This window comes from Coenobita brevimanus, chromosome 74, assembly GCF_032717465.1.
Source record: "Coenobita brevimanus isolate Jiangsu-jjx chromosome 74, ASM3271746v2, whole genome shotgun sequence".
Classification (NCBI taxonomy): Eukaryota; Metazoa; Arthropoda; class Malacostraca; order Decapoda; family Coenobitidae; genus Coenobita; species Coenobita brevimanus.
Genome location: NC_137027.1, coordinates 15,037,269 through 15,064,926, shown reverse-complemented (window position 1 = coordinate 15,064,926; position 27,658 = coordinate 15,037,269). Strand labels below are relative to the sequence as shown.

The window sequence follows — 27,658 nt, the reverse complement described above, 5'->3', positions numbered from 1 at the left end:
AGCAACACAATGAATCCCCCCCCCCCCCAATCATGTGGCAGGAACTTCTAAAGATGCCTACTTCTTCGGAAACTTCACAGACAGTCAGGTGACAGTATTCATGGATCACAGCACGCATCTTCTCAACATGATCAAAGTCTCTTGACATGGAAGGCTGTCCAGATTTGGAGTCATCTGTGGTGGACGTTCATCCTGATTTGAACCGCTAGAGCCACTGCGGTTCAAATCAGGAACTGCGTACAGTGCAAACAATCTTCTCCAAAAGCCTGTTGCAACATCTGAAAAGTCTGTAAATGTTTTTTCCAATATGAAACAGAATTTCGTACAAACCCATAGCTCTTCAAGATTCTTCATTGTTCATGTTAAAACAAATCGCCAAGTGTACTAAACACACATTCACTTAAGTACATGTATCTCGTTGACTATGTAATATGGCGTGGTGCGGCTAGTGTTAGACTAAAGCTCAAAGTTGCCGCTACACAGCACTCCCGTCACAATCAAGCTAAGTCAGCTAATTGGTGCGCAGTTATAAAAGTTTGGTTTCTTTTTGGACAGACCTTGCTTTCAAGCACTTCAATAAATTTTCCTCCTACCTTATTTTTGCTAATAATTGATGGTTTAATGTCAAATTCTGGTCCAGTCCCATTATATGAAAACAACCTAATTTTTCTTCCATATTATACAATAGTAATTAAACTTCTTGCCCACTCCCATCAGGTGAAAACAAGATGTGGCTTGTAACCAAGGAGACTCATTATCACCCAGCTTTGTCAAATAAAAACCCATACTTTGTATGTTACACCTAATAATTAAGCTTCTTGCCCAGTTCCATTACATGAAAACAAAATATATGCAAATAGTAAGTAAAGAGACATTACAAGCCAGTTGCATCTGATAAAAGCAATAGATATGTGACTAGTACCCTAGGAGACTCATTATAATCCACTGCCATCAGATAAAAAGAACAGATATGCTAAGTCATAGTTGAATTGAGTCTTAGATATGAGGTAGTAATGAGTCTCCTTGGTTACTAGTCAAATCTACCCTCCAATCTAATACACTTGGTCATCAACTAAGCTGAAAGGGGTTACAAATCTCTGCCTACTGAGAATCAATGGACTAGAAATGAAGGAGATTCATTGCAACTTTATTATCAAGCCTCACTTAAAACGGTAATCAAGGAGACACACTGCTACCTCACAACTATACAGCTTTTTATCCTTTCCATAGCATTTCTTCATGACTAATCCTAAGAAAATCAACTTCCTTTCACCTTAACTTGAACCAGATTTTTGTCCTTTTGCCGTGGCTTTACATCCTTTCCACTGCACTTCTTCATGACTATCATAAAAATTTTGGTATTAATTTTGTTAAAAAAGAAGAGAGAGAGAGAGAGAGAGAGAGAGAGAGAGAGAGAGAGCAGGCAGATGGGTTCACTTCATTTTTCATTTTTAAAGACTCCAACATGCTTGCATGCGTCAGCCATGGTCACCTAGATGTACAGCATGAAAATTTCTGTTATGATGAAAACTTTGGTGCTGGAGAGGACCACTCACATGTAGTTTCACTGATAAAACAGCAGCTAAGTTGTGCAAACTTCCCTCAAGTCCCACCCTGTACCTTGAAAGGACGACGGTGGATGGCAGCGTAAGAGCAATCTCATCCTACAGTCCACTGGGTTCACGTTCAAATAAGCCTTAGGTCGTCACAACAACAACAACAACAAAAGGGTTAAAACTTTGATTTTAATTAAACGTGAATGAATCATGTAACACTAACACATGACAGACAGTAGAGGATATAAGGTTCAGTATATAATATATATAGAAATGTTGAATTCATTATGGCATTATAGAGATTTTAGAGTGTAAATGCCCGCTGAAGCTGTGCAGAATCAGCAGGTGAAAAATTTCCAAATCTATATACCACTTTATATACTGTCATTGTCCAACAGCTTCAGGAAAAACCCAATTCTTCATTTTCTTACTGCACTTAATTTCCTTTTGTCTTTCTGTACCTACTACTCTTCCTTTCTTTCCTACTTCTTTACACCACAGTTTCTTCCCTTATTTTCTACTTTTTTCCATACTCTCTTCTCTTATTTTCTTCTTCCTTATTTTTTCTTCTTTTTCTTGTCCTTGGCATTGAGGGTATCTGGGTCAATCCCCTGAGCCAAGGCCAGCTGTCTTTTAAGGTCCTTTAGGATGGCAACCTCTGCATTCAATTCCTCCTTACTGGCATCACCTCGGGCCTTTATGGTTCTCACTTTATCACCCTGAAAGAGATGTGGTAGTCATCATCATCGATCTCTGCACTCATATCATCCTTTCTGGAATTACCTCGTGCCTTTATGTATCTAATTTGGTCACCCTGAAAGAGATGAGGTGATGTCATAATTCTCATCCTCATTATCTACTGTATATTACCATCATCACCATTATCACCCAAATCTGCACTCACTTTCTCTTTGCTGGCATCACCACACGCCTTTATACATCTCACTTGATTTTTTCATCTCCATTATCACCACCATCACCATCATCATAATCATCATCCTAACCTATATTTTCACCCCCGACTGGGGTGAGGTAGTATCCAAAAACATGAAACGAAAACTGACGAAAGGACAGGTGATCATTCACATACCATTCAAACCTTTAGAATTCTGGTTCTATCCATCTATCTATTGCTTGACAACTTAATCCCATAAGGGGTGACCACAAACAAATCATCTCCATGTTACCCTGTCCCCTGCCATTTTACTGTCCTCCTCCTAGTTCACACCCCCCTCTCTCACATACATCTCCACTCCAACCTCCATCTCGTCCTTGGCCTACCCCTCCCTCTACCCCCTTCCACTTCACTCACATACACTCTCCTAGTTAGTCTCTCGCTCTCCATCCTCTCCATATGGCTAAACCACTTCAATGTATTCCTCCTATCACTTTCTATCATTTAACATCCACATCCACACCACAATGCTCCTTTATTTCCTCATTTGTCAGTCTGTCACTCCATGTAACTCCACATGCTCCTCTCAAATAATCCATTTCCATGGCTCTCACTGCTGACTTGTGTCCTTCCAACATGGTCCAAGCTTCACTTCCATACGTTGGAATTGGTATCACAATACTGTCATGCAGCGACTTTTTTACTTCCACGCTCATTTCACTATTTCTTATCATTGCTTTCAAAGAACCAGCAACCTTTCTTCCTTGTTGTATCCTTTCAAGCACTTCATCTTCCAAACTACCATCCTTACTCATTGTACTACCCAAGTACTTAAATGCACTCACCATCCTTATTCATCATACTACCCAAGTACTTAAATGCACTCACATTCTCCTTTTCCTCATTATCCAACCTTAGTGTACATTCAGTGACTCCATTCCTCTCAAAGACCAAGACTTAACTCTTCCCTACATTCACCTTTAGATTCCATTTCTTACACATTCTTCCAGACTCATTCACCAAGCCTTGTAGTTCCCCTTCATCTTCACTTAACAACACAGTATCATCTGCAAACAACAGGACAGGATGTTTCCAAATACTGCCCTCTCTAATTAGGGCTGCCCCAACATCCACTGCCCTACCTTCTCTCTCTTTTATAACCCCATCCATATACCAATTGAACAACCATGGACACATGACACATCCCTGTTTCAATCCAACATTCAGATTGAAAAATTCATTCAGTTTGCCATCCACAGGCACTGCAGCCTTAGCACCCTCAACATATTCTTCAGAGCATTCAACAGCTTCTCATTTACTCCATCCATCATCCATCATGCAATCCTACATTGCCCAGTAAGAAGCGTAGGAGCCCGGGGCTAGGCAAGTTGGTCCTGACATTTAACACGTAATCCCACTCAGGGATGAGTGAGGCTGGTCACTCTCATCTTGAATGTCAGGACCAACTTGTCTAGCCCCGGGCTCCTCCGCTCATCATGGGGCAACATAAGACTGGATGATGGATGGATGGATGGATACATATTTATATACCTAACCAAACCTATCTAAATGAGCTGTAATTTGTAACCAGTAGGGACACAGAGATACAGTACTGTACATAAAAATGGGGTGAAATTTGTCCTCGGGGAAATGCTGCAGGGGAGATATTGTTCAGGGGGATTTTGTCCTTGGGGGAAATTGTGTATGAGGTATATTGTCCAGGGAGATTTTGTTCTCGGAGGATATTGTGCATGGGGGGATACTGTCCTCCAGGGAATACTGTCCTGATACCCCAAAACACACAGCAGGACACATGATGATTAAACATATACGAACTTTCGCAGTTGAGGAACTTCCTTCCTGTGGTTGGCAATGGTTTGGAGGGCCAGCTGTCTCTCGTCCTCACTCCTCACGAGCTTCTCATTAAAGTCAGGTGGCAGCTTGACTCCACATACTTTGCAGTCGTTGACTACACTGACTGCCATGAGCCAGCTGCGGTGCTCCTCAACGTCCTCGAGTTCCCTGGGAACTTCCTTCTCTAAACACTTAAAGAAGTTTTGTGTTTGGATCACGACAAAATCAGCAATTTCCAAGTCCGTGGGGTATTGCAACAGTTGGGGATCCACCTTCCTTGTCTTCACCATACGAGGGAGGGTTCTGGTGAAGGAGGAGGGGCATCTGAGCTTTTTCATCCTCATGCAAAAGGTTTGAGAAAAAGCCAAAGGCTACAAGAGCCTCATTCAGATACCAGCCATGGTTCTGAAGTTTTTTTTAATGCTGTGCCGCCCACTTCCTCATCGACCTGGTTCTTGTAGATCTGTAGCGTCTTCAAGAGTGCCAGATCTTTTGTGGGTGCATTGATTCCAACTGGCGATGAGTACCAAGCTCGACGGTACACCATGACCGAGAAGACGTTTATCCACTTCACGGTTCGTTTCTTGTGAGGTGTGAGAGGAAACTGGTCCGGAACAGGTAAATCATCAGCAAGTAGATCCCCCATCCCATCCATCTGGCCCTGCTGTATGCTCTTGGATGGCGGAATCTGCTGTCAGAGCACTTCCTTGTTTCAGGGAAATGATAACCAGGAAGCAGAGTGCAAGTTCAAGGTATTCCCTGTAGGCATCACGGTATGGTCGTCCTGGAGTTTGGAAATAATGAAGGAAGCCAGCTCGTCTCGGTGCTTCAAGATCCATTGACCTAAGGGTTGTGGATCAGAATGATTGGCCTGAGCTTCATACGGTTAGAAACCTGCCGATCGATGATACCTCAGTGATCCTTGAACTGGCTGAATAGAGAGATTTCCGAGCCGGAGGAGAAGAACACATCAAAGACCCCAGTGAAAAGCTTGTGGATGTGGTTGTGTCATGCCATGAAGAGAAGTGGTTTCCCAGTGGTGTTCTGGATGAAGGTGCAAGCCCCACTATGGACATATGGACGCCCATATTGCTTTTTTTTTTTTTTTTTTTTTTTTTAAAATAACAGAACGGAGGAAGGAAAAACAAATGGGGAAAAAAAAAATAATCCATACACCAGATTACTGGTGTCCTCTATTCATAAAATATCTGTAACAGACTTGAACAGTTGTGGGTTGAAATTTGGAGGAAAACAACTCTGGGGAAGCGAGTTCCAGAGAGATGCAGTTCGGGGAATGAAAGAATTCTGATAGGCAGAAGTTCTGCAATATGGTTGAGTGACATTCCAGTCATGAGCGCTACCAGATGCCCGTGTAGCACGAGGGAAGGCATGGAGAGGTGGCACCATGGACGCAACTTCGTCTGAGCATTTGCCAAAAAAATATCTGTAAAATAATGCAAGGGAGGCAACATTCCTTCTTACTTGCAGGGGAGGTAGTTTATATGTAATGGCACGGTTGTTAATGATTCTAACAGCTTTATTCTGAATTTTGTCTAGTTGTCTTAATGCAACCTCTCCACAACCATTCCACAAGGGTGAGCAATATTCAAGCTGAGAGCGCACATGACTCTTATAAATTATAGCTAACTGCTCATCGGCGAAGAAGTTACGGACTCTGTACAATAATCCAAGTTTCTTTGAGGCGGTTTTAGCAAGTGATCTGACATGAGAGGTCCAGCTGAGGGCACTGTTGAGACACCAAGAATTTCAATACTTTTGGAGATGGGAATATTAGTAGCACCGAAGGTAATGTACGAATCTGGCAATATCTGTCTATTAGTAAACTGTATATATTTAGTTTTACTAGCATTAAAAGAGACAAGGTTGTTTTGTCCCCATTCAATGATTGTAGCTAGATCTTGATTTATGGAGATGGCTGTACTGAGTTGAGAGGCAGAGATATTAGACTCTGTAAATGGATGTCTGAGTGTGAATGAACTATGTAGTGTTGAGTCATCTGCATATGAGTGAACGGGATTGTGAGTGACAGATAAGAGATCATTAATATGAACCAGAAATAGGGTTGGCGCCAGAACTGATCCCTGCGGCACGCAGGCGTTAATTGAGTGGAAATTCGAATATACATCATCTACTTTTACTCTTATTTTCCTGTCACTAAGATAAGAAGAAATCAAAGGAACAAAAGACGTAAATCCATAGCAAGGGAGTTTGGACAGCAGGGAACGGTGCCATACTCTGTCGAAAGCTTTAGAGATATCGAGAGCTACTGCATGAGTTTCACCAAAAAGATCAATTGATTGATGGATGGTATGAGTTAAGAGGTTGAGTATGTCAATGGTGGATCTTTCGTGGCGAAAACCGTATTGTCTATCACTAATTAAGTTGTTGGATTCAAGATGTTTAACAATATGCTTATTAATTAAAGTTTCAAATACCTTACCAAGAGAAGATGTGACAGCTATTGGTCTGTAATTGGAGGGGTCAGACAAACTTCCTTTCTTCGGAACTGGGTGGATATTGGCTTCTTTCCATGAATTTGGGAATAAAGAAGTACGTATGCATAGTCTGAATAATTTGGCTAGGACAGAGGCAAGTTCAGGGGAACACTTTTTCAAAACAACTGGCGGAATTCCATCTGGGCCTGGAGCTTTGTTGGTAGGTAAATTGTCTAGGATGGATTTTACAAATCTTGTCTGTATTTTAAGTGGGGCAATTTCGGGAGAATCAAGTTCCAGCACTGAGACATTCTGGCTGGTATCATCTATGGTAGAGTTTCTTGCAAAGGTACTAGCAAAGATATCTGCTTTCCCACGTGGGTCATTTGTAATATTGCCATCTGAAGATTTTAGTGGAGGAATGGAAGATGACTTGTTAAAGTTATTATTGAAAGAATTAAGAGTTGACCAGAATATTCTATTGTCATTAGGGTTGTTAAGTAGTTTTGATGCTTGCTTTTGAAGAAAGTTTGATTTAGATAGATTTAATACAGCTTTTGCATGATTTCTAGCAATTTTAAATTGGGAGAGTGATTCAGATGTTTTTGATTTTAAGTAAGAATTATATGCTAATGACTTTTGGGCTGTTGCTCTGGCACAATTGCCATCAAACCATTTTGGAGTTTGATCTTTTAGTGAATTGTTGACTTGGTATGAATAAATCCATACCAGCTAGTATTAAGTCGCAAATGTGGGACTGGGTAATATCAAAGAAGAGGCTGGCCAACCAGTCTTCTACCTGTGACCACTGCTTCAGGATATCCAGCACTGATCTTCCCATCACCTCTGCCATCCCAGAACTCAGTTTTGGAATAGCCTTTGATGTTAGCCAGAAAAAGAATAATTTCTTATTCGGGCAAAACATGCATGCCTCGCAGGATGGATAGCAAGTCAGTTGTGCTCATACTGCGCATGGTCAATGCTTGTGAAATGCAACTCAATTAGCATGTGTGCGTTCAACAAGCACAAAATTTTGAGTTTGAAACACCCTATCCTGTTCGTATTTCCACTGTATCTTTCTTCATGCATGTACTTAGGGTACACATGCTGGATTCCATCAACTATCAAGTACAGTTATAAAAAAGTGCCAAACCTTTATCACGCGCTTCCTCACACATATTTCATCCAGTTATTTTGAAGTCTTGTTAATTCCTTACCTTTCTGTATGACTGAAATTTATCAGATTTGTCTATCTATCTGTTTATGTATCTACAACCACAGTTTTGATCTCGGAGGGGATGGCCACAAACAAATCACTACTAGGTCACCCCTGTCCTTCACCATCACGTTGCTCTCACCCTCAATTCACTCCATACTCATCATATACCTCTCCACCCACTTTTATTTCATAACCAAGATTCTTAAAGCCAACAGAACTTGTCAAACCTAGGCTTCTCTTTTCCCAAAATCTTATTATCTTACTGATTGTACTGTGATGAAGGATTAAACGGCTTGGACAGAGCCACTGTTCTGATGCAAGACTACTTCTGAAATGGCAGTTGCATTGTTACTTTAAAGTTCTGAGCCCTATAGTTCTTTTACACTAGGCCCAGATTTTTACTCTTTTGCATCTTATTTCATGTAACTCAGTGGAAGAACAGAGCAATGCTATGGCTTTACATTCTTTCCATATCACTTCTACGTGACCTGCATCATTCTAGTGTTAAGCTCTTGCTACAAGTCAGTATTCAAATGAAGATGTGGTAATTTTTGGCCAAGTCTGAGTAAAAAAGGGAATACTGAATTCTATAGAAGTGGCACTTTTGAGGGAAAAAAAATTATTACCTGTTGTGTGACAAGGACCTGCAGTTTATTAGCATCCTCTTCATTCACTGGTAGTCTGGGTGGAGAATTTGTATTATTCTTAGTGCCTTCAGGTGCCTTTTCTTCCTCCACTACTTTTCCTCCTCCTCCCTTTTCTCCTCCTTTCTTTCCCTTTTTCTTGTCCTTGCCTGCAGTGCTGGGGTCCACACCTTGAGCAGTTGCCAACTCTCCTTTCAATTTAAGCAGTACTGCCACCTCTGCAGCAATTTCATCCTTGCCTGAACTTCCTCCCTCCTTCAACTTCCGCACCTTGCTGGCCTGTAAAGTGTAAAGCCAAGGTTTCTTTAACATTTTTCTAGAAAATGAAAACTGCTATAACAAGGGGATCACTGTATATTCTTCCTACTTCCTCCTCACATTAAATATGATGAGTGAATAACTAAGCCCTAGGCCCCTATACCCCTGAATGGGACAAAAGAGGACTGGATGATAGATGGATGGATATTCTTGCTACTTAGACTGAGATACCAGACCTCAAACTGAGGGTACATGAAACATTCACCAATGATTCATTCAACCCTCATTAACTGTCTTTTTTTTTTTTTTCCCCCTTATGCAAGGGAGAAGAAACCAAAGGCCAGCCCCCCCCAAAAAAAAAAATAAATAAATAAATAAATAAAATAATAACAAATAAATAAAAGTGAACCAAATTCAAGATCTGTTCATTTCAAGATGCCTGGACATTCTGCATTTGAAACACTGGAGCTCACAGGCAATAGGAAACAAAGACAGAGGGAGACAGTTCCAGGGCTGACCTGGTGTATATTTGAAGGACTAAAACACTTTTGAAACACAGGATGTTAAAGCACCTGGGTGATAGTTAGAGGGATGGGAATGGTCATCCTTCTTTGGGGGCAGGCTGAATGGGAGCAAACATCCAGCAAAAAGGAAAGCAACTTCAAAATTCCAGGACCAATGAGTAATATCAAACACTAAGCAATCGGAACTTAATCTCGTCACTCCAGTGATATATTTCTTCTTCAGAATGTATTTCACACTGAATGGATTAATGAAGACCATATGTGACCCTCCTGGTTGTGAAAGTCTATAATCTCCATTTAAAAAAAAAAGAGGAGAGAGAGAGAGAGAGAGAGAGAGAGAGATGGGTTCGTTTCAATTTTCGCTTCATTTTCACAGGCTCCAACATCCTTGCATACATTGGCCATGGTCACCTAACTGTACAGCATGAATATTCCTGTTACGACAAAAACTTTGGTGCTGAAGAGGAACACCTGAGCATAGTTGCACTGATAAAACTGGGCGGCTAAGTTATGCAAACTTCCTTCAAGTCCATCCCTGTACCCTGAAAAGAGGATGGTGGATTGCAGGGAAAGTGCAAATACATCTTGCAGTCCCCTGGGTACACATTCAAATGAGCTTTAGGTCACAACAACAAGGTTAAAACTTTAATGTTCAATACCTGTTCATCCACCAGTCCCTGGAGTTGTGCCACCTGGCCTGGGTCCGAGGGTGCCTTCAGAGGTGACGGCTGCCCACTGAATTTTCTACTCAAGTTGTGAATTGTATCATTATCCAGGGCAGTAATAAGAGGCGTGGGTTCCTTGATGAGGTGGCCAGGAGGTAGGAGACGGCTGAATTTAGTGGGAAGGCAACGTAGACAAGGTAGATCACCCAGAAAGGATCTGATTTTGGCTGCTGTGTCTGGCATGTACGGCTCCAGAATGACTGCCACCAGAGCTACCATGTTGGCGGCCACTGCAATCACCGTGGCCCCGCGTTCATGATCTTCTGCTGACCTGTTGGGCTTGATCAATTTGTATGGCTCATTGTCTTGTATGTACTGGTTGCCAAGCTTGGTGATGGCCAAGACTGTTCTGAGACCATCACGCTGCCGGTTGGAGGCCAAGGCAGAAATGTACTGGCCCAGTTCTTGGGTAACTGCTGCCATCACCTGGTAATCTGCCTCTTCTGGTCGGTCATCAGGTACAGCACCATTAAAGAACTTGTATACAAAGGACAGTGCACGGTGAACAAAATTACCGAGGTTGTTAAGAAGCTCAGTATTTGTTTTGGCTTGCAAGTCAACCCATGAAAAAACAGTGTCCTGGGTCTCAGGACGCAGGTAAAGTAGGTAGAAACGCCACACATCACTGGGGATGCCTGTGTCCATTGCATGGTCTCCAAATATGCCAACACCTCTACTTTTTGAAAACTTTCCATCTTCATAATTAAGGTACTCTGTGGCCACCAGGTGAGTAACTTTAGTCCAAGTTCTGCCAGTACCCAGCTGGGTGGCTGGGAACACAACACTGTGGAAGGGTACATTGTCCTTGGCCATAAACTCATAGTACTGAACTTTGCCTGGGCTACTATGCCACCACTGCTCCCACTGATCTGTGTAGCAAGCAGTCATGCTTACATAGCCAATGGGAGCATCAAACCATACATAGAACACTTTGTCCGTGAATCCATCTTTAGGTACTGGGGTACCCCATTTCAGGTCACGGGTGATGCACCTGGTTTTGAGACCATCGCGCAGCCATGTTTCACAAATGACCCTGGCATTGTTTGACCAGTTTGGGGATGAAGTGGCCAGCCAGGAACACAGCTCTTGTTCAATGCTGGGGAGGTCAATAAAGAGATGAGTAGAGGACTTCACAGAAGGTGAATTTGAGCACAGTTTGCAGCGTGGCGCCATGAGCTCCATTGCATTAACCAGTTTACCACAACCATCACACTGGTCGCCTCTTGCATCCTGGTATCCACATCCTGGGTGGGGGCACCCTCCTTCCACAAATCGGTCAGCAAGGAAACGCTCACACTTACCGCAGTACAGCTGCTCAACTGGTTCCTGAAATATTCTTTCATTTTCATCTAAGTCTCTAAAGATACCCTGAGCAATTTCTGTCTGCTGTTTAGTTGTGGTTCGTCCAAAATAGTCAAAATCAATGTTAAACCACTTATAAATGTTAGAATGGATGGCATGATACTTATCACAGATCTGTGCTGGTGTTAGACCTTCAGTAATAGCTTTGGTTTCAGTGGCTGTTCCATACTCATCCGTGCCACAGATATACAGAACGTTGTCCCCTCGTAGTCGGCAAAATCTTGAGAAACAATCAGCCGAGAGAACACACCCAATTATATTACCCAAGTGAGGAACATTGTTGACGTAGGGTAAGGCTGAGGTGATAAGGATGTTAGTCTCCCCTTCAGCTGGAAGTACAGGCACAGGCCGGGCTCTGGGCTTAGCAGCTGAGGCTGTTGGGTTTTCCCACGATAATCGGGCTTCCTTAAACTGGGTGTCTTTCACCGGCATTGCTGCTCTAGTCGGCTTACTCTGAAAGTTAAGGATCTCTGTGTTAATTGCCTGAATCTAGGTCATGTCCTATTTAGTTTATTCTTTCTGTTTCCACATGATTTAATGCAACTTAGGGAGGCCTTTCATTTTTCTTCCTAGATTCTCATTTACCTCCTTTTTCCTCTTGACTAGTCTCTTTACGTGCTTCTTGCTCTCAACATATTTAGTTCTTATTTCAACTGAACCCCTATCCTGTAACCACTTTAGCCACTTCTTCCTTTTTTCCTCCACCGCTCTCTTTACCTCCTCATCCCACCATGCTGTACCTTTCTTCTTTGTTGTTACTCTTGCCGCACCACACACCGCTTTAGCATATGAGTGCTTATTCTTATTAAAACCTTTGATCAGATGATATACCTTACCTTACCTTATATCTAACCTTACCTAAAGTTACTGTTAAAGACTTTTGTGCTATACCTTTATTAAAACGTTCAATCTGATGATGTATTTTACCTTGACTTATCTTACATCTAACCTATCATAATTTTTTTTTTTTTTTTTTTTTTTTTTTTTTTTTGCTATCCTATGATTATACAGTACTAACCTCATGCTGGTCTATGCTAAACCTAATGCATTTGTGTTTTGAAGTTCACTACAACATCCACAGAGACACATGTTTTTTATTCCTACTAACCCCAAATCGTTATATTTAACCTGTTCTGGGTCACTATAAACTTATGCATTTGAATGTTAAATCTCATGAACACCCACCGGTATCTTCTGAGGATGCTTCTCTGTGAATAGTTCATCCTATCATTTCAATCACCTGTCAATTCCTTAGTTTCAAGCTGCATAACTTTCTTTACCAAAATTATTCTAATAATCTGTAAGAGATACTATGACACCTAAGATTTTGCTTTGGCTACCTCTAAAGCTATTATTCGGATGATGACTGCAATCCATCATTTAACCCTTTCACTAATGTTGATGTACTCTTTTAATGACTGAGAGTGTCCAGGCATTTAGAACTGGGATTAATACATTTTTGGCTGGTCAGTACTTAATTCTTGGCTATTTTTGTCCATCAGTGTGATCTACCGGGATACACCACTACACTTTTCTAGGCTCTTAAGTGAGGCTAATACTTACCATCTTCATCATAATAACACTGAAAATAATAATAATAACCATAATAGTAGTGAAAATTTTGTTTGGTGGGATAATGTTTTCTTTATAGCAACCTATGCTCCACAGGCAGGCTTGGATGAGGTAGAGACAGATAGATTCTGAGATGACTTAATATGTGTAGTGAGTGGTATGGGGGATGATGAGACTAGTTTTGGGAGGGAACTTAAGCCCATCATCTCTTTTGACATGTTGCTCTTACTACTTAGGTTAGGAGGCTGCAATTTACACCAGTTACAGACCTATATGGTGGATTGTTTGTGGATAAGTTTCATCAAAATCAGCTTGCTAGAATTTTGATCAAAGAATTTTGTCAAAAATTTCTAAATTATCTATATGATATTAATGGGGTTCTAAAGTAATGCATAAAATTTGGCTTGCTATGTGGCAAACTAATCATAAAGAGTTGCTTTACAGATTCTCTAATACGCTTTACGATATTTGCATTACAAGGATAGCAGTTATTATTTTTATTTCAAAGAAAATCTAAGTTTCCTATTGTACCAATATCCTGGATGTTTGGAAAGCTCTGTACACCAAACATATCATTATACAAACATTCCAATTAGAAAATGAATAGTATATTTTATTGTCTTTCCAGTGGTACCTTTATTTTTTCAATAGTTTTATTAGTTTAGGAGCTTTCAGAGTCCAAAGGTTAAAAACATGTGTTCTTTGGAAACAACTGTCAAAGTTGTCAGGTTGTGGGACACTGGCCAACACACCCTGACTCTCTTGTGCCTCTGGCCGCAGACTAAAAAAGATACCAGACGTCAAAAGAAGATGTATTTAGTCAAAGATTTACCTACAAAACAAATGATTTTTCAATGTAAATTTTGCATAAAGCTATATCATGATGCATGTAGGAGCACCAAAGCTGTACTTGAGTGCTTGAAATGGGTTTACAAAAATGCAAATTCAAAACGTTTATACATTTCTGAAGATGATATCACTTCGTCCAGAGACAGAGGAAACATGCCAGAACTTTGTGGAATTTTGTCAGAATATTAAAAAATTTCAGTTTTTCATCAAAAATGAAGACGATCGCCTTAAATGGTCATGTAAGTGAAGCAACTCAAGGATATGAAGGAGTACATGGGAGATGTGCATATAGTACAAGAAATGAGGAAGGGAAATGGATACTCAAGTTTGGGGAGACAATGAACATGATTGTGTGAAACACACATCTTAGGAAAAGGGGGAGTATGTTGATTACATACGAATCTAGAGGAAATAGCAGCCAGATTGACTATTTCCTGATCAGGAGGACTGAAAAGGCGTTAGCAAGGGATGTTAAAGTTGTTGTGGGTGAACAGCGCGTGCAGCAACACAAGTTGTTGATATGTGACATGGTGCTTACGAAGCAGAAAATGGAAAAGAGGACATATGCACCAAGCAGAAAAATATGGAAGCTGAAAAAAACAAGCTGTGAAGGATGCTTTCTACAGCATGATTAGTAGAGTGGTGGCTGAACATGGAGCCGTTGACAGAAGTGATAATGAACAGTATAGAGCTCTCAACAACCTCCTGAGAGTTACTGATTCACTGTGTGGATGGACAAAGGGCCCACCATGACATAGTGTAACTTGGTAGTGGGATGAGGGTGTAGAAGCTGCAGTTAAGAAGAACAGAATTGTTTTCCATGAATGGAAACAGGGTGGTAACAAAGATGAATACCTGTCTGCCAAATATAGGGTTAGAAAAGAGGTTCACAAGGCAAAGTCTGAGTCTCAGAGACTGTTACTTGACAACCAAAATAGTGTGGAAAGGAAGAAAATGATATTTAACGTGGCAAATCAGATTAAAAAGGAAATAGGGATCTCATAGTGAGCAGTGGTTGAAGAATGATGAAGGAAAGGTAGTGGTGAACAGCAGGTATATTAACGATGCCTGGAAAGACCATTAAAGCCAGTTATTGGATGAGGAGTTTGACTGGGACAGGGAAGGTTTGAAGCTGGCAGATCCAGTGTATGGCTCTTGGCCTTTGACTGAAGCTGCTACTGTGAGCAAGGCAATAGGCATGATACAGGTGGGGAAGGCAGATGTGTCTGGGCTGACTGCTGAAATGTTGAATGCCTCAGGTGACATAGGAGTGGGTTTGGTCACTGATTTGATAAATCCAATTATATATGAGTGTGTTGTCCTAGATGATTGGCTGAAGAATGTAATTGTAAATATATACATGGGGAAGAGTGATGGCCTGGAAAGAGGAAATTATAGAGGCATAAAGCTTTTGGACCAGATAATGAAGGTAATGGAGAGAGTTCTAGGCGGTATGATAAGAGAAACAGTAAATATTGATGAGATGCAGTTGGGGTTTACGCCAGGAAGAGGGACCAATGAAACGTGCCATATTCATTGTTCGACAGCTTCAGGAAAAATATACAGGAAAGGAAAGGTATCTGTATTTTGTTGATTTGGAGAAGGCCTCTGACAGAGTCCCTAGGGAGGTTGTGAAGTGGGCAATAAGAGAGCTTGGGATCAAGGAGTGGCTGGGTAGGGTGGTTATGGCTACGTAAGTGGGAGCTTGCACCCAGGTAAGGGTGAATGGAGATTTGAGCTTTCCATGAATACTGGTGTGCATCACGGGTCAGTCTTGGGTCCATTGTTGTTTATCATGGTACTTGAAACCCTCTCATAAGTCTTCAGAAATGGACTTCCATGGGAGCTGTTGTATACCGATGATTTGGTGATGACTGCAGAGAATGAAAGGGAAGCAGAGAAAAAGATTTAGGCAAGTGGAGAGATGGTATGGGGCACAAGGACTTCAGAGTAATTGCAGATACACAAAAATGTTGGTATCTAAGGCTGGTGCCGGTATTGTCAAAGAAGAGGGAGAGTGGCCAAGTGCGATTTGCAGCAAGGGCGTGGGAAGCAATTCCATCTTGTGCAGTGTTTGTGGTAAGTGGGTGCATAAGAAATGTAGTAGTATTAGAGGTAGACTGTGAGATAACGCTGATTTCATGTGTGCGGTGTGTTGGGGTGAGGATGTGGAGATTGTCAGGCATGAAAGGACTGATCTTGCTTGCGAGTCTCTTGAGTGTGTGGAAGAGTTTTGTTATTTGGAAGACATGTTATGTACTGGAGGTGGGGCTGGAGCTAGCTCTGTGGCTACAGTGAGGAGTGGTTGGAAGAAGTTCACTGAGCTGTTGCCTCTCTTGACACTCAGAGGGCTCTCCCTCAATGCAAAGGGATCTTTGTATGCGGCATGTGTTACAAATGTAATGCTGTATGGCTGTGAGACCTAGGCAGTATTGGAAGAGGATGTTCATGGGCTTAAATATGCAGAAATGACAATGATCAGGTGGATGCGCAGTGTGTCCCTGACTGCGAGGCCTGGGTGGGCTGGATTTACGAAGGAGGAGTTGAGAGATAGGATGGTACTGGACTGTATTGGTGATTTGATGGGGAGAGGTAGACTGAGATGGTCTGGGCATGTGGAGAGGATGGGGCATGATAACTGGGTGCAGAAAGTGAGGAGTGTTAACGTTAGGGATAGGGTTGAGAGAGGCAGACTGAAGAAGACCTGGGACAAAGTCACTGAGGGTGACCTCAGGGATAAGTGACTGAATAGGGAAGCTGCCAGAGATCAAGCAGCATGGAGAGCTGCCATTAGGTGACAAAGGCTGAGGCATGCAAATATGTTGGAGCCTTTAAAAATTAAACAAAACAAAACGATAATCATCAGTCATCATTGCTCAGGCATGTAACTCAGCCACAAGTACATACAGTACACTCAAAGTCCAAGCTGACATACGAAGTTATAACTCTTATTACACATCTGAGATTATTTCTTTTCTCCAACCGTTTCCAGTAACCTGTAACTGTTTTGCTTACCTGGTCTGGGGAGGGGATATGAGGTGAGGCCATAGTGACAGGAGCAGTGGAGGAGACCTTAAGGAGAGCCAGTGTTGAGTGGAGGGGGCTGCACAGGTGTGAAGCCTGGCCAAGCCACCTTCTGATAGAGCCACTAGTACTACACCATGATGCTATACATTCCTGTTAATTAATAATGATAATTATAATAATAATAAATAATAATTTGTGGTAGGTGGGGGCGCTCACCATCCACTCACTCGATGTAGTGCTGCTCTTGGGTGTCTGCCTTTTCCTCTCCTCCATCCCTCTTTCCTTCCATCCTCTTCTGTCTTCCTTTCGTTCATTTTTTCCTTGTCCTTCTGCCTATGGGCAACTTTACACCCCTTTTTTGTCTTTCTTTCCTTCATTCTTTTCTCTTCCTTCTGTCTGTGGATGACTCTACACTGAGTAACAAGCCAAATGGTTTCCTGTACACCAGGAAACCATTTACTATGCTGGGTGGCAACCACATAGCCAAATTTTGGCACCTGGTGGTTTAGTGCGGAATTATTGGGCTCCAATCGGATTGAGCCGGTGAAGATTTATATCCAAGGGGTGGTTGGGGTTGACTGCTCGTGTAATGCCACTCAGGGATGAGTGAGGCTGGTCACTCTCATCTTAAAATATCGGGACCAACTGCCTAGCCCCGGGCTCCTACGCTCCTCATGGGGCAATGTAGGATTGGATGATAGATAAATAGACAGAATTAATAATAATAAAAATAATACAGGTAATAATATCTAGATAGAAGTCTGCAATTGCTTTTAGTAACTGCAACTGTAGAAAAACTTCCTACAACCACAGCCTTGCATTATGCCAGATACTTGGTGTGTTTGTAAGATTTGTAAATGTATGTAAACATGTAAAATCTCAAACTTCTATATCAAGGCATTCGTGGTTTTTAAGCCTTAAAATATATGAAATTGGCTTTGTGTGTGTGTGTGTGTGTGTGTGTGTGTGTGTGTGTGTGTGTGTGTGTGTGTGTGTGTGTGTGCAACATAACCTTTCTGGAAAATGTCAATGTCTGTTGAATGGCATTCAATTTAGATATAAGCAGATGTTCTGAGCTTACTGAGAAGTCTTTTAGTATTCTGAAACTACTTTTATTTTCTCTGAAGGCCCAACAGGAGCAGAGTTACTAAATTTACTGTTTTTGAAACTTTGTGGATATGTGACCTTGGCCTCAAGGTCAAGGTCAGCCATCTTGTGCATGTCACCTCAGGTCACTAAAGTCTATAAATGCATAAAGTATGGTGGCTCTAGCTTTATTTTTTCATGGAAAATCAGGTGACATCTGAAATATCCAGCAAAGTTCCAATCTTTGACCCATGATAATCCGAGAATAATCAACTGATTACAACCACACTCCTTTTCACACTGCATTCACCTTAATGCTATACTGTTGTAATATTTCAGTTTCCTAACTTAAGACTGCGTGGCTGGCTCATTCTTCTGTGTTCTGGATAATATCCGGAGATCAGGCTGACAGATTGCCACCACATTTGGCCAAATGAGGCAGACAGCTGTCCGATTAAATTAAGCAAGTCTGAAGGCTCTAAGTCAAATAGTCTTTGAATTACTGCAAGTTTAAAATAAGTACATAAACTATAATAATAATGCTGACATGAATAATAAAACCCCACAGGGACGTGGGAAGTTTTAATAGTAACTAGAAAGCATTAAGAGAGCACATACATCTACCAATGCCATCATCATCATCATCATCATCATCTGGACTTCCCTTCCCACCCTAGGGGAAGGTGAGGAGTAGCAACGTCCAGACAGTCCAAGTCTGCCCAATCCAATGGGCCACACTTCCATTCACTCATCATCCAAGCCCCTGGAATCCTGCCTCTTATCTGATATGCCAAAAACCTGCACCACATTCTGTAGCTTCACATAAACTTATCCGACAGAATCAATCCGACCGTTGTCACATTAAAAAAAGGGTGCCAAATCCATGATCGTGCAATTCTTCTCACAACATTCATCCAGCCAGTTCGATCTCTTGTCAGACCCTTAACCTCAACGACTTCGATACCTCTCTTCCTCACACTCTCATCCACCATATCCCTCCACCTTCTCCTTGGCCTACCTCGCTTCCTCCCTCCTTCAAATTTGCTCAGATATACGTTTTTCACCACTCTATTGTTATCCATTCTCTCCACATGACCAGACTATCTCAGTACACTCTCCTTGATTCTGGTGTCCACAGACTTCCTCACTCCACATCTTTCACAAATCACATTATTTCATATCCTATCCACTCTCTGCACTCCACATACATCCCTCAGCAGTCCCATCTCCACTGCTCTTACTCTTGACTTTTCATTTTCATGCCATACCATGCCATACCCTTTCAAGCACTTCACCCCCATCCTTACTGATCACACTATCCAACTACTAAAATGCATTCACATTCTCCATTTCCTCATCATCCAATCTCACTGTACATCCAGTGACTTCATTTCTCCTGAAGACCATAATTTTACTCTTCCCTACAATCACCTTTGGATTCAGTTTCTTACACACACTAATAATAATAATAATAATAGTAGTAATAATAATAATTTCATTATCATTTCATTTTTGAATGCTCCAACATGCTGGCATGCGTTGGACTTGGTCACCTAATGGTGACTCTCCACGCTGCTCGATCTATGGCAGCCTCCCCGCTCAAGGCCCCAGCTCTGAGGCCACACCCAATGACCCCGTTCCATGTCCCCCCTGGCCTACCCCCCACAAACCCACCCCCAATATCAACACCCCTCATCCCCTACACCCAACCATCACCCCCCCACCCCCCCCACATACCCAAACCAACCAACCCAACCCCCCCACCACACCACCAACACACTTCAGCCCCACCCCATCCCCAACCCCCACACAGCAAACCCAGCCCTCCCAGGCACCGAACGTAGGGACACACCGCACATCCACCGAATCACTGTCATTTCTGTATGCTCAAGCCCACGACCACCCCCCTCCCCCACCGCCCAGGTCCCACCACCACACGGCAACACCCCCCCAACACATGCTGCACACAAAGACCCCCCAGTACGCAGGGGGAGCCCCCCCAACGTCAGGAGAGGCAACAGTCCCCCGAACCCCCCCAACCACCCCCACCTCAACCACGTATCTAGCACACAACATGTCTCCAAAACAACAAAACTCTTCCACACACAAGAGACCCACCAGCAAGCTCAATCCCCCCATGCCCAACAATCTCCACCTTCTCCCCCCAACACGCCGCACACACAAAACCAGCACCATCTCGCAGTCCACTCCCATCATCATCATCATCTAATCCCGTGCTGCCCCATGAAAAGTGTACGAGCCCGGGGCTAAGGAAACTGGTCCTGACATTTAAGATGAGAGTTACCAGCCTCACTCATCCCAAAGTGGCATTACATAATCAATAAACCCCAACTGTCCCTCAGATATAAACCTACACAGGTTCATTCTGATTGAAGTGCCTTAATTACCCACTAAACCACCAGGTGCCATAATTTGGTCATATGGTTATCACCCAGCATAGTAAATGGTTTCCTGGTGTACAGGAAACCATTTGGCCCGTAACTCAGCGTAGAGTCACCCACAGACAGAAAGAATGAAAGAAAGACAGAAGAGGATGGATGGAAAAATGGAAGAATGGAAAGGGCAGTCACTTGACAGCGCACTACATCGAGTGAGCGGATGGTGGGTACCTCTACCTACCACCAAATAATAATAATAATAATAATAATAATAATAACAACAACAACAACAACAACAATGTATATAATGTACAGTATTTCTCTTTCTTGTTATCCCCAAGATGCAGGTCTAGAGTTTTGCTTGTTATAAGTGAGCAGAACTGTCATTATCACCTCAACCTTGGGTGGGAATAGCTCAGATAATGATGATAAAGAATTTACATATCTTCAAACTGTAATTTGCCATCAACTGCCATACTACCTTAAACAGTGAATTCTCTCTGAAGGAGGTGATGAAAGCCCATTCATCTGGGTAGTGTTCCTTCAAGAAAGTGCTGCTTGCATCCTCAGTCATCAGTGGAAGCAGAGATGAGAAAAGGACCACACTGGCTGCATTAACCTCCTGCAAAAGAAATAAAACGTTACATTTACTTTTTAAAAATCAGCTGCAGATTTGGAACGGAGGCACCTGGGCACATGCTCTCTAAAATACAACTGTTACTGTACTAATATAGATTATAATACAGTAATCCCTGTAAGACCCGGACACCCAAGTCCCAGACATTTTGGGCTTGGGTCCTCAGAAACCACACACACACACACACACACACACACACAAATTTAAGGATATGTATGATAAATATGGTTTAAGACACGGGACAGTACGAGCTTGACTCATTCCTGTAAAGATACAATTAGGTAAGAACAATTAGGTAAGAACACACAAAAAAGACATGTTTTCAACCCTACTTTGAATTTGCCTCACGGTAATGAACAGCTGTGTTTTGGCGCGTACTTCCTCCGACGTCCGCTACGACATCCCTGCATCCTCCTCATTTCCTGCCTACCTACCATTGTGACTGCATGCTCGTTGCTGTGGCTGCCCACATGCTCGCTTTTGTGGTGGTGCCCTACCTGCTGCAGGCCCTGCTGTTCCTCTACTGCCTCTTACTCATGTGTGTGATGATGGCCTAGCCACCCGACAAGAGGAAACGAGTGGTTCTGACTCTGGAGAAGAAGAGGGAGATATTGGAGAAGGTGGATGCGGGTCGGTCGACTTCCTGCATCCTCCGAGAATTCAACCTGGCCCACTCTACCTTGTTCGATATCAAGAAATCCTGGGACAAACTCACCCAGTAAACGGCAGACTTCGCATCGAAGACCAAATGCAACGTGCAAAGGAAGATTATGTACCCTCCCAGATTTGTAGAAGTTGACCGCTCCACGCTGATTTGGTATAGTCAGCAATGTGCTGCTGGTGTGCTGGTGTGTGGTACGGAGCTGAAGGCTGCTGCTGAGAAGTTCACAAGGTTTCACAACACCCAACACTTCAAGGCATCCGAAGGATGGCTCTTCACTTTCAAGCTGTGACATGGGCTTACCAACTGTAAGGCCCATGGCGAAGCTTTGGATCCCAATGAGGATGGAATTGAAGAGTTTCGGCAGAAGGTGAAGGGCTTGATCAACAGGGAGGGCCTCACTCTCAGCCAAGTCTACAACGCTGACGAAACTGGTCTTTTCTACCACTCGCTGCCCACGAGCACCCTAGCAGAGGAGACGGAGAAGCGTGTACCTGGACGCAAGCTCTCCACGCAGCAAAAATCTGCTTTGTGCTGTGCCACTGCTAACAGCATGCACCAGCTCAGGCCCGTTATTGTTGGCCGTGTAAAGCAGCCTCGGTGCCTTCATGGGTTGATGGATGTCCTTCCTGTCATTTGGTACCATTCTTTGAAGGCTTGGTTCACAGCCATGATCTTCAAAGACTGGTTTCACCGGCACTTCGTCAAGGTCATCCATTATCAGACGAACACAATGGGAATCCCACGCAACCAGGTAAAGGCTCTGCTTCTTCTGGACAATGCACCTGCGCATCCAACCGACAAGGAGTTGGTGGCTGATAATGGCCGCATTAGGTGCTTGTTTTTGCCACCTAATACTACTGCTCTCATCCAACCAACTGACCAAGGAGTGATCGTGGCTACAAAGAGGCTGTATTGTTGGAAGTTCCTGGATGAGGTGATGGTTGTTCTCAAGGACGAGGCCAAGCGCAGCGAGGGACAGGACACGCGAGGTCAGCGGACTGTGGAAAACCTTCGCCACTACAACCTCAAGTCAGCCATCTACAACTGGGCCAGTGCATGGAGGAAAGTCCCTGTCAAGACTTTGGAAAGTGGTTTGGTCTCGTCTGCTTCTCGGAGCCAATATAGTGCACGACTTTCTAGGATTTGACGTGGATGACTTCCATGAACGTCTTTGTGCAGCTGGCGATGAGGTGGATGTGGACGAAGTGCGTGAGTGGTTGGATGATGACGAGGGCGATCCTGGGTATCAGATCATGTCTGATATTGAGATCATATCTTCAACTACATGTACAAGTACGGTATCCAGCTGGAAGATTCCGATGAGGACAGTGAGGATGATGCGGACTCCTCTCAGCACGTCACTACTCCGGCCATCCCCAAGCTGAGTGCAAGTAACACTGCATCATCAGCATAAACAAATTTGAGATGTTCCATCCATCATCATTCATTACCAATGCCATCCCTCTCTCCACTACTCAAGTTTTTACCTCTCTTATCACTCCATCTATATCCATCCATCCATCATCCAATCCTTCACTGACACAAGAGAAGCATAGGAGGCTGGGGCTAGGAAGTTGGTCTCGACATTTAAGATGAGAGTGACCAGCCTCACTCATCCCTGAGTGGCATTACATGAGCAATCAACCCCAACCACCCCTTGGATATAAACCTTCACTGACTCAATTCGACTGGAGCACAATAATTACCCACTAAACCACTAGGTGCCAAAATTTGGTTATATGGTTACCACCCAGTGTAGTAAATGGTTTCCTGGTGTACAGGAAACCATTTGGCTTGTCACTCAGCGTAGAGTCACCCACAGGCAGAATGAAGGAAAGAAGGACAGAAGAGGGAGTGTAAAGTCACCCGTAGGCAGAAGGACACGGAAAGAAAGAAGGATAGAAAGACAGAAGAGGATGGAAGGAAAGAAGGATGGAGCCTTAAAAAATGAAACAATGTAAATAATGGACCTAAAGCACACGTGCATAAATATATCTGCAGACATGAATACTGCTTCACATTTCAGTCAACACTGTGTCACTTGTCCTCTGCCATCATGCTGCTTTCCCTTCATTTCACACCACCCTACTCATATACAGTACAGTACAGTACAGTATGTCTCTATCCCATCCCCCATCTCATTCTTGGTGTCTCCCTCCAACTCACGTACACTTAGCGAATCTCTCACCCTCCATTCTCTCCAGATGTCTCACACCACTGCTTTATTACACAAAAGAAACACCTATACTATACCGCACATATACGGTATAATATACATTTAAGCATAAAGTACAAGGTGACTACAGCAGTCCTGAAAATAAGAAATCTTCTATACTGAAATAATCATCTATTAATAGCAGGAATAAAAACAGAAGCAGACATCACTGGATTCAAGAAGATGACACAAAGAGAAAAATTGTACAGTATGCATACAGTAACATAAATCTGAGTCTAAGTGCTGGAAAGGGATGTCTTCATGTGGTGGACGTGAGTGGATATCAGAGCTCCCCAATTAGCTATATAAATGTCCCTTAATCCTGTTCCTATTTTCCAAGAGGAGGATGGTGGACTGTGGATGAAGGGCAGCTTCAGCCTGGAGGCCACTGGGTTCAAGTTCTGATGATCATGGGATTGCAACCACCAACACTACTATTACTATCAGTGCTAAACTTTAGCCTTACCTTCAAGATGGGTAGAGTGGACGAGCTGAGGGTGTTGAGGAGGGAACTTAACTGATTCTGAAGTATCTTGTCCTTATGTCCTCCAGCCATGGACATCAGGTAAGGCACAAGTACCGGCTACGAGAAAGAAGTGACATCTATTTACTTGTCTATCTATTCCCGGATGCATTAATTCTGTAAGAGCTGGTTACACACAAACAGCCTCCACAGTGCCCTGTCCTCTGCCATTTGGCTCGCTCCCTCCAACTCAAACACCTCTCTCTAATATATCTCTCCGTCTCATCCTTGATCTCCTTCTCCTCCTCCTCATTCATATACACTCTTCCAATCAGCTTCTCATTCTCCATCTTCACCACAGGGCCACATCTCAAAGTATTACCTGCTTCAGAAAAAAAAAAAAAAAAAGGGGGGGGGGGGCAGAGCTTCCCCACACACTGCACTCTCAATTTTAAACCAATTTCATTCACACAATGTCCTAAACACTTATTCTTTCAGCCCCCAAATAATGTTTCTCAACTTAGGAAAGGCTTCTTAACCCATCCAGTTTACTAAATGAAATTGTTAAGCTGTTGTGGTTTTAGGCTCATCTGAAACATGAACCTGGTGAACTACAGGCTGAAGCTGCCCTTTTGCAGTCCACCAGCATCCTGGAGCCTTTATAAACAAAATAAAATTAATCTGCTTGTATGCCCATTACGCTTTCTGGTCATTCCAGCCAAAAGGTTGATCTCTCTGGCTGTTTCGTCCCTTCTAACCTTGACTAATCTTGCCTAACTTAACTTACTCTAATCACTCAATTCAGGAGATCATCTTTTTGTAAGTTAATATGTCCCAAAACATACTTTTATTCGTTATGATTTTTGCTTGCAAATAAATCCCACAAAATACTTAGCATTTATCCATCCCACGTTGCCCCATCATCCAATCCCACGTTGCCCCATGAGGAGCGTAGGTGCACGGGGCTAGGCAGTTGGTCCTGACATTAAGATGAGAGTGACCAGCCTCACTCATCCCTGAGTGCCATTACATGAGCAATAAACCTCAACCACTTGGATATAAACCTTCACTGGCTCAATCTGATTGGAGCGCTCTAATTACCCACTAAACCACCAGGCACCAAAATTTGGTTATATGGTTACCACCCAGCATAGTAAATAGTTTCCAGGTGTACAGGAAACCATTTGGTTTGTCACTCCGTGTAGGGTTACCCACAAGCAGAAGGAAGAGGAAAGAAAGAAGGGAAGAAAGGTAGAAGAGGGAGCGTAAAGTCACCCATAGGCAGAAGGACAAGGAAAGACTGAAGGAAAGTTCAGGGAGCTACTGCCTCTCCTGACACTGAGAGGGCTCTCCCTACATGCTGAGGGATCTTTGTATGCAGCAAGTGTTAGGAATGTAATGCTGTATGGTAGTGAGACCTGGGCAGTAAAGGAAGAGGATATTCGCAGGCTCAAATGTACAGAAATGAAAATGATTAGGTAGATGTGTAATGCATCCTTGACTGCAAGACCTGGGGGGGCTAGGTTTTAGGATGGGACTGGAATGTACTGTTGACACAGATGCTGCCCCCACAGACTCTTCAAATGTTTATTAGCCATCTTGCATGGTGGATATTTGAATCCTAACTTACCCTAACTCAATTTACTGTAACACTAACCTAACCCAGACTAACCTTTTCACACCTAACTGGAATAACTTGGGAAATTTTCATACTAGGGTAGGAGCATATCAGACTATTACCACTCATTACAAACCTGCAGTTCAGTGGCCTCCCATTCCAACCAGGCCTCAATGTCCAATGCCTGATTGTGTGATGAGCAGTGCAGGAGGTATAGCACAGCACTGTTGGCTCTGAGGTGATACCTGGTTTTACGTTCAGTCACCTCCAGGATCGCACTGCATGGCAGACCTGTAAGAACCACATATAGCAGCAGTAGAAACCAAAGGAATTATATCATTCTGATAGCTTTAAAAAGTTGCAGAATTGCATAAGTTTGAACATATCAAATATAAAACTACCAGTTATATGCAAACAGTAGCAAACGGCCATCCACTATATCGGACTCTTAGGTTAACTCGACTCCAAGGTCAATCCGTCACTAATCATTCGACCCCACTAACCTAACCTAGTATGACCTAGCCTAGCCTAACACAACCTAAATCAACCAAACCTAACCTAACACAACTTAACCTAATCTAACCAAAATCAACCAAACCTAATTTAACTAACCTGAATGATTTGGGCACATATGGGTTTTGGGTCCAAATCTACCCATGGCCTTCTGTAGGATGTCATCATCAATGTCAACAAACCTAACCTCTTGCTCTTGAGTAACATTTTCGTGGAACTTGGATGTCACGAATAAATTATATGATCCTTACTAACATGCAGTATATACTGTACTGTGATACCAACTCTAACATATGGAAGTGAAGCTTGGGCCTTGTTGGAGAGACAGAAGTCAAGAGTGAGTGCTGTGGAAAAGAGTTAGGGTATTTGAGAGGAGCATGTGCAGTCACATGGAGAGACAGACTAACAAGTGAGGATGTGAAAGAGCATTGTGGTGTGGATGTGGATGTGACAGGAAGCATTAGCAGAAACACATTGAGGTGGTTTGGCCATGTGGAGAGGATGGAGTGTGAAAGACGAACGAGGAGAGTGTATATCAGTGAGGTGGAGCTGGGGAGAGGGAGGGGGAGGAAGGATGAGATGAAGGGATGGAGTGGAGAGGTTTGTGAGAGAAGGGGGTGTGAGCTGGGAACAGGGCAGTGAAATGGCAGGGGACAGTGCGACATGCAGGTGATTTGTTTGTAGCCACCCCTTACGGGATTAAGGCGTCTGGCAACAATTAGATAGATGGACAGGAATGGCCAGTATGTTATCTTTCTGCTTATTCATACTCAGTCCACAGTCAGTTGCTATGTCAGTAAGTGCTTTTATCAATTGGTTGGGTTAGGTCAATTGTGTTAGTTTACGTCCTGTACTCTTGCTTCGTTACGTCTGATTTGTTAGAACAAAACCTGAGTAATACTGTCTGCCCACACTGGAAATTAACAATAATTTCAGGGACTCAAAAAGAAAACCTCATACCAACACCGAAGTCACCTACCATTGTGCTCAACAATCTGGACTTGGGTTCCTGATATTGCAGCTGCCAACAGTACCTTAAGGCCGTCAGGGTGTTCGCTTGTACTGAAAAGCTTCATACTATTTAGTAACAAAATAAACTTTGCCCAGATGTACTACACTAAA

At 42.9% G+C, this 27,658-nt stretch overlaps 1 protein-coding gene across 2 annotated transcripts; it reads right to left on the bottom strand.

The window, feature by feature from the left end:
- Positions 1-1,002: 1,002 nt before the first annotated feature.
- Positions 1,003-27,658, bottom strand: LOC145407877 (methionine--tRNA ligase, cytoplasmic-like). Of its 2 annotated transcripts, XM_080278739.1 has the most exons (8): positions 27,516-27,658; positions 26,160-26,314; positions 24,409-24,525; positions 20,908-21,048; positions 16,930-17,091; positions 10,066-11,946; positions 8,607-8,903; positions 1,003-2,275 (listed from the first exon to the last, which is right to left on the bottom strand). In XM_080278739.1, the coding sequence occupies exons 1-8, from the start codon at positions 27,610-27,612 to the stop codon at positions 2,114-2,116; spliced, it is 3,012 nt and encodes a 1,003-aa protein (XP_080134865.1). In that variant the 5' UTR covers positions 27,613-27,658; the 3' UTR covers positions 1,003-2,113. The 2 variants fall into 2 exon arrangements, with proteins under 2 accessions (XP_080134865.1, XP_080134866.1); XM_080278740.1 differs by lacking the exon at positions 8,607-8,903.

Coding starts and splice junctions, on each gene's coding strand:
- LOC145407877 (XM_080278739.1), bottom strand. CDS start 27,612: ATGAAGCTTTTCAGTACAAGCGAACACCCTGACGGCCTTAAGGTACTG. Junction 26,315..27,515: donor CCAGATTGTTGAGCACAATG/GTAGGTGACTTC, acceptor TGGTTCTTACAG/GTCTGCCATGCAGTGCGATC. Junction 24,526..26,159: donor GGGAGGCCACTGAACTGCAG/GTTTGTAATGAG, acceptor TCTTTCTCGTAG/CCGGTACTTGTGCCTTACCT.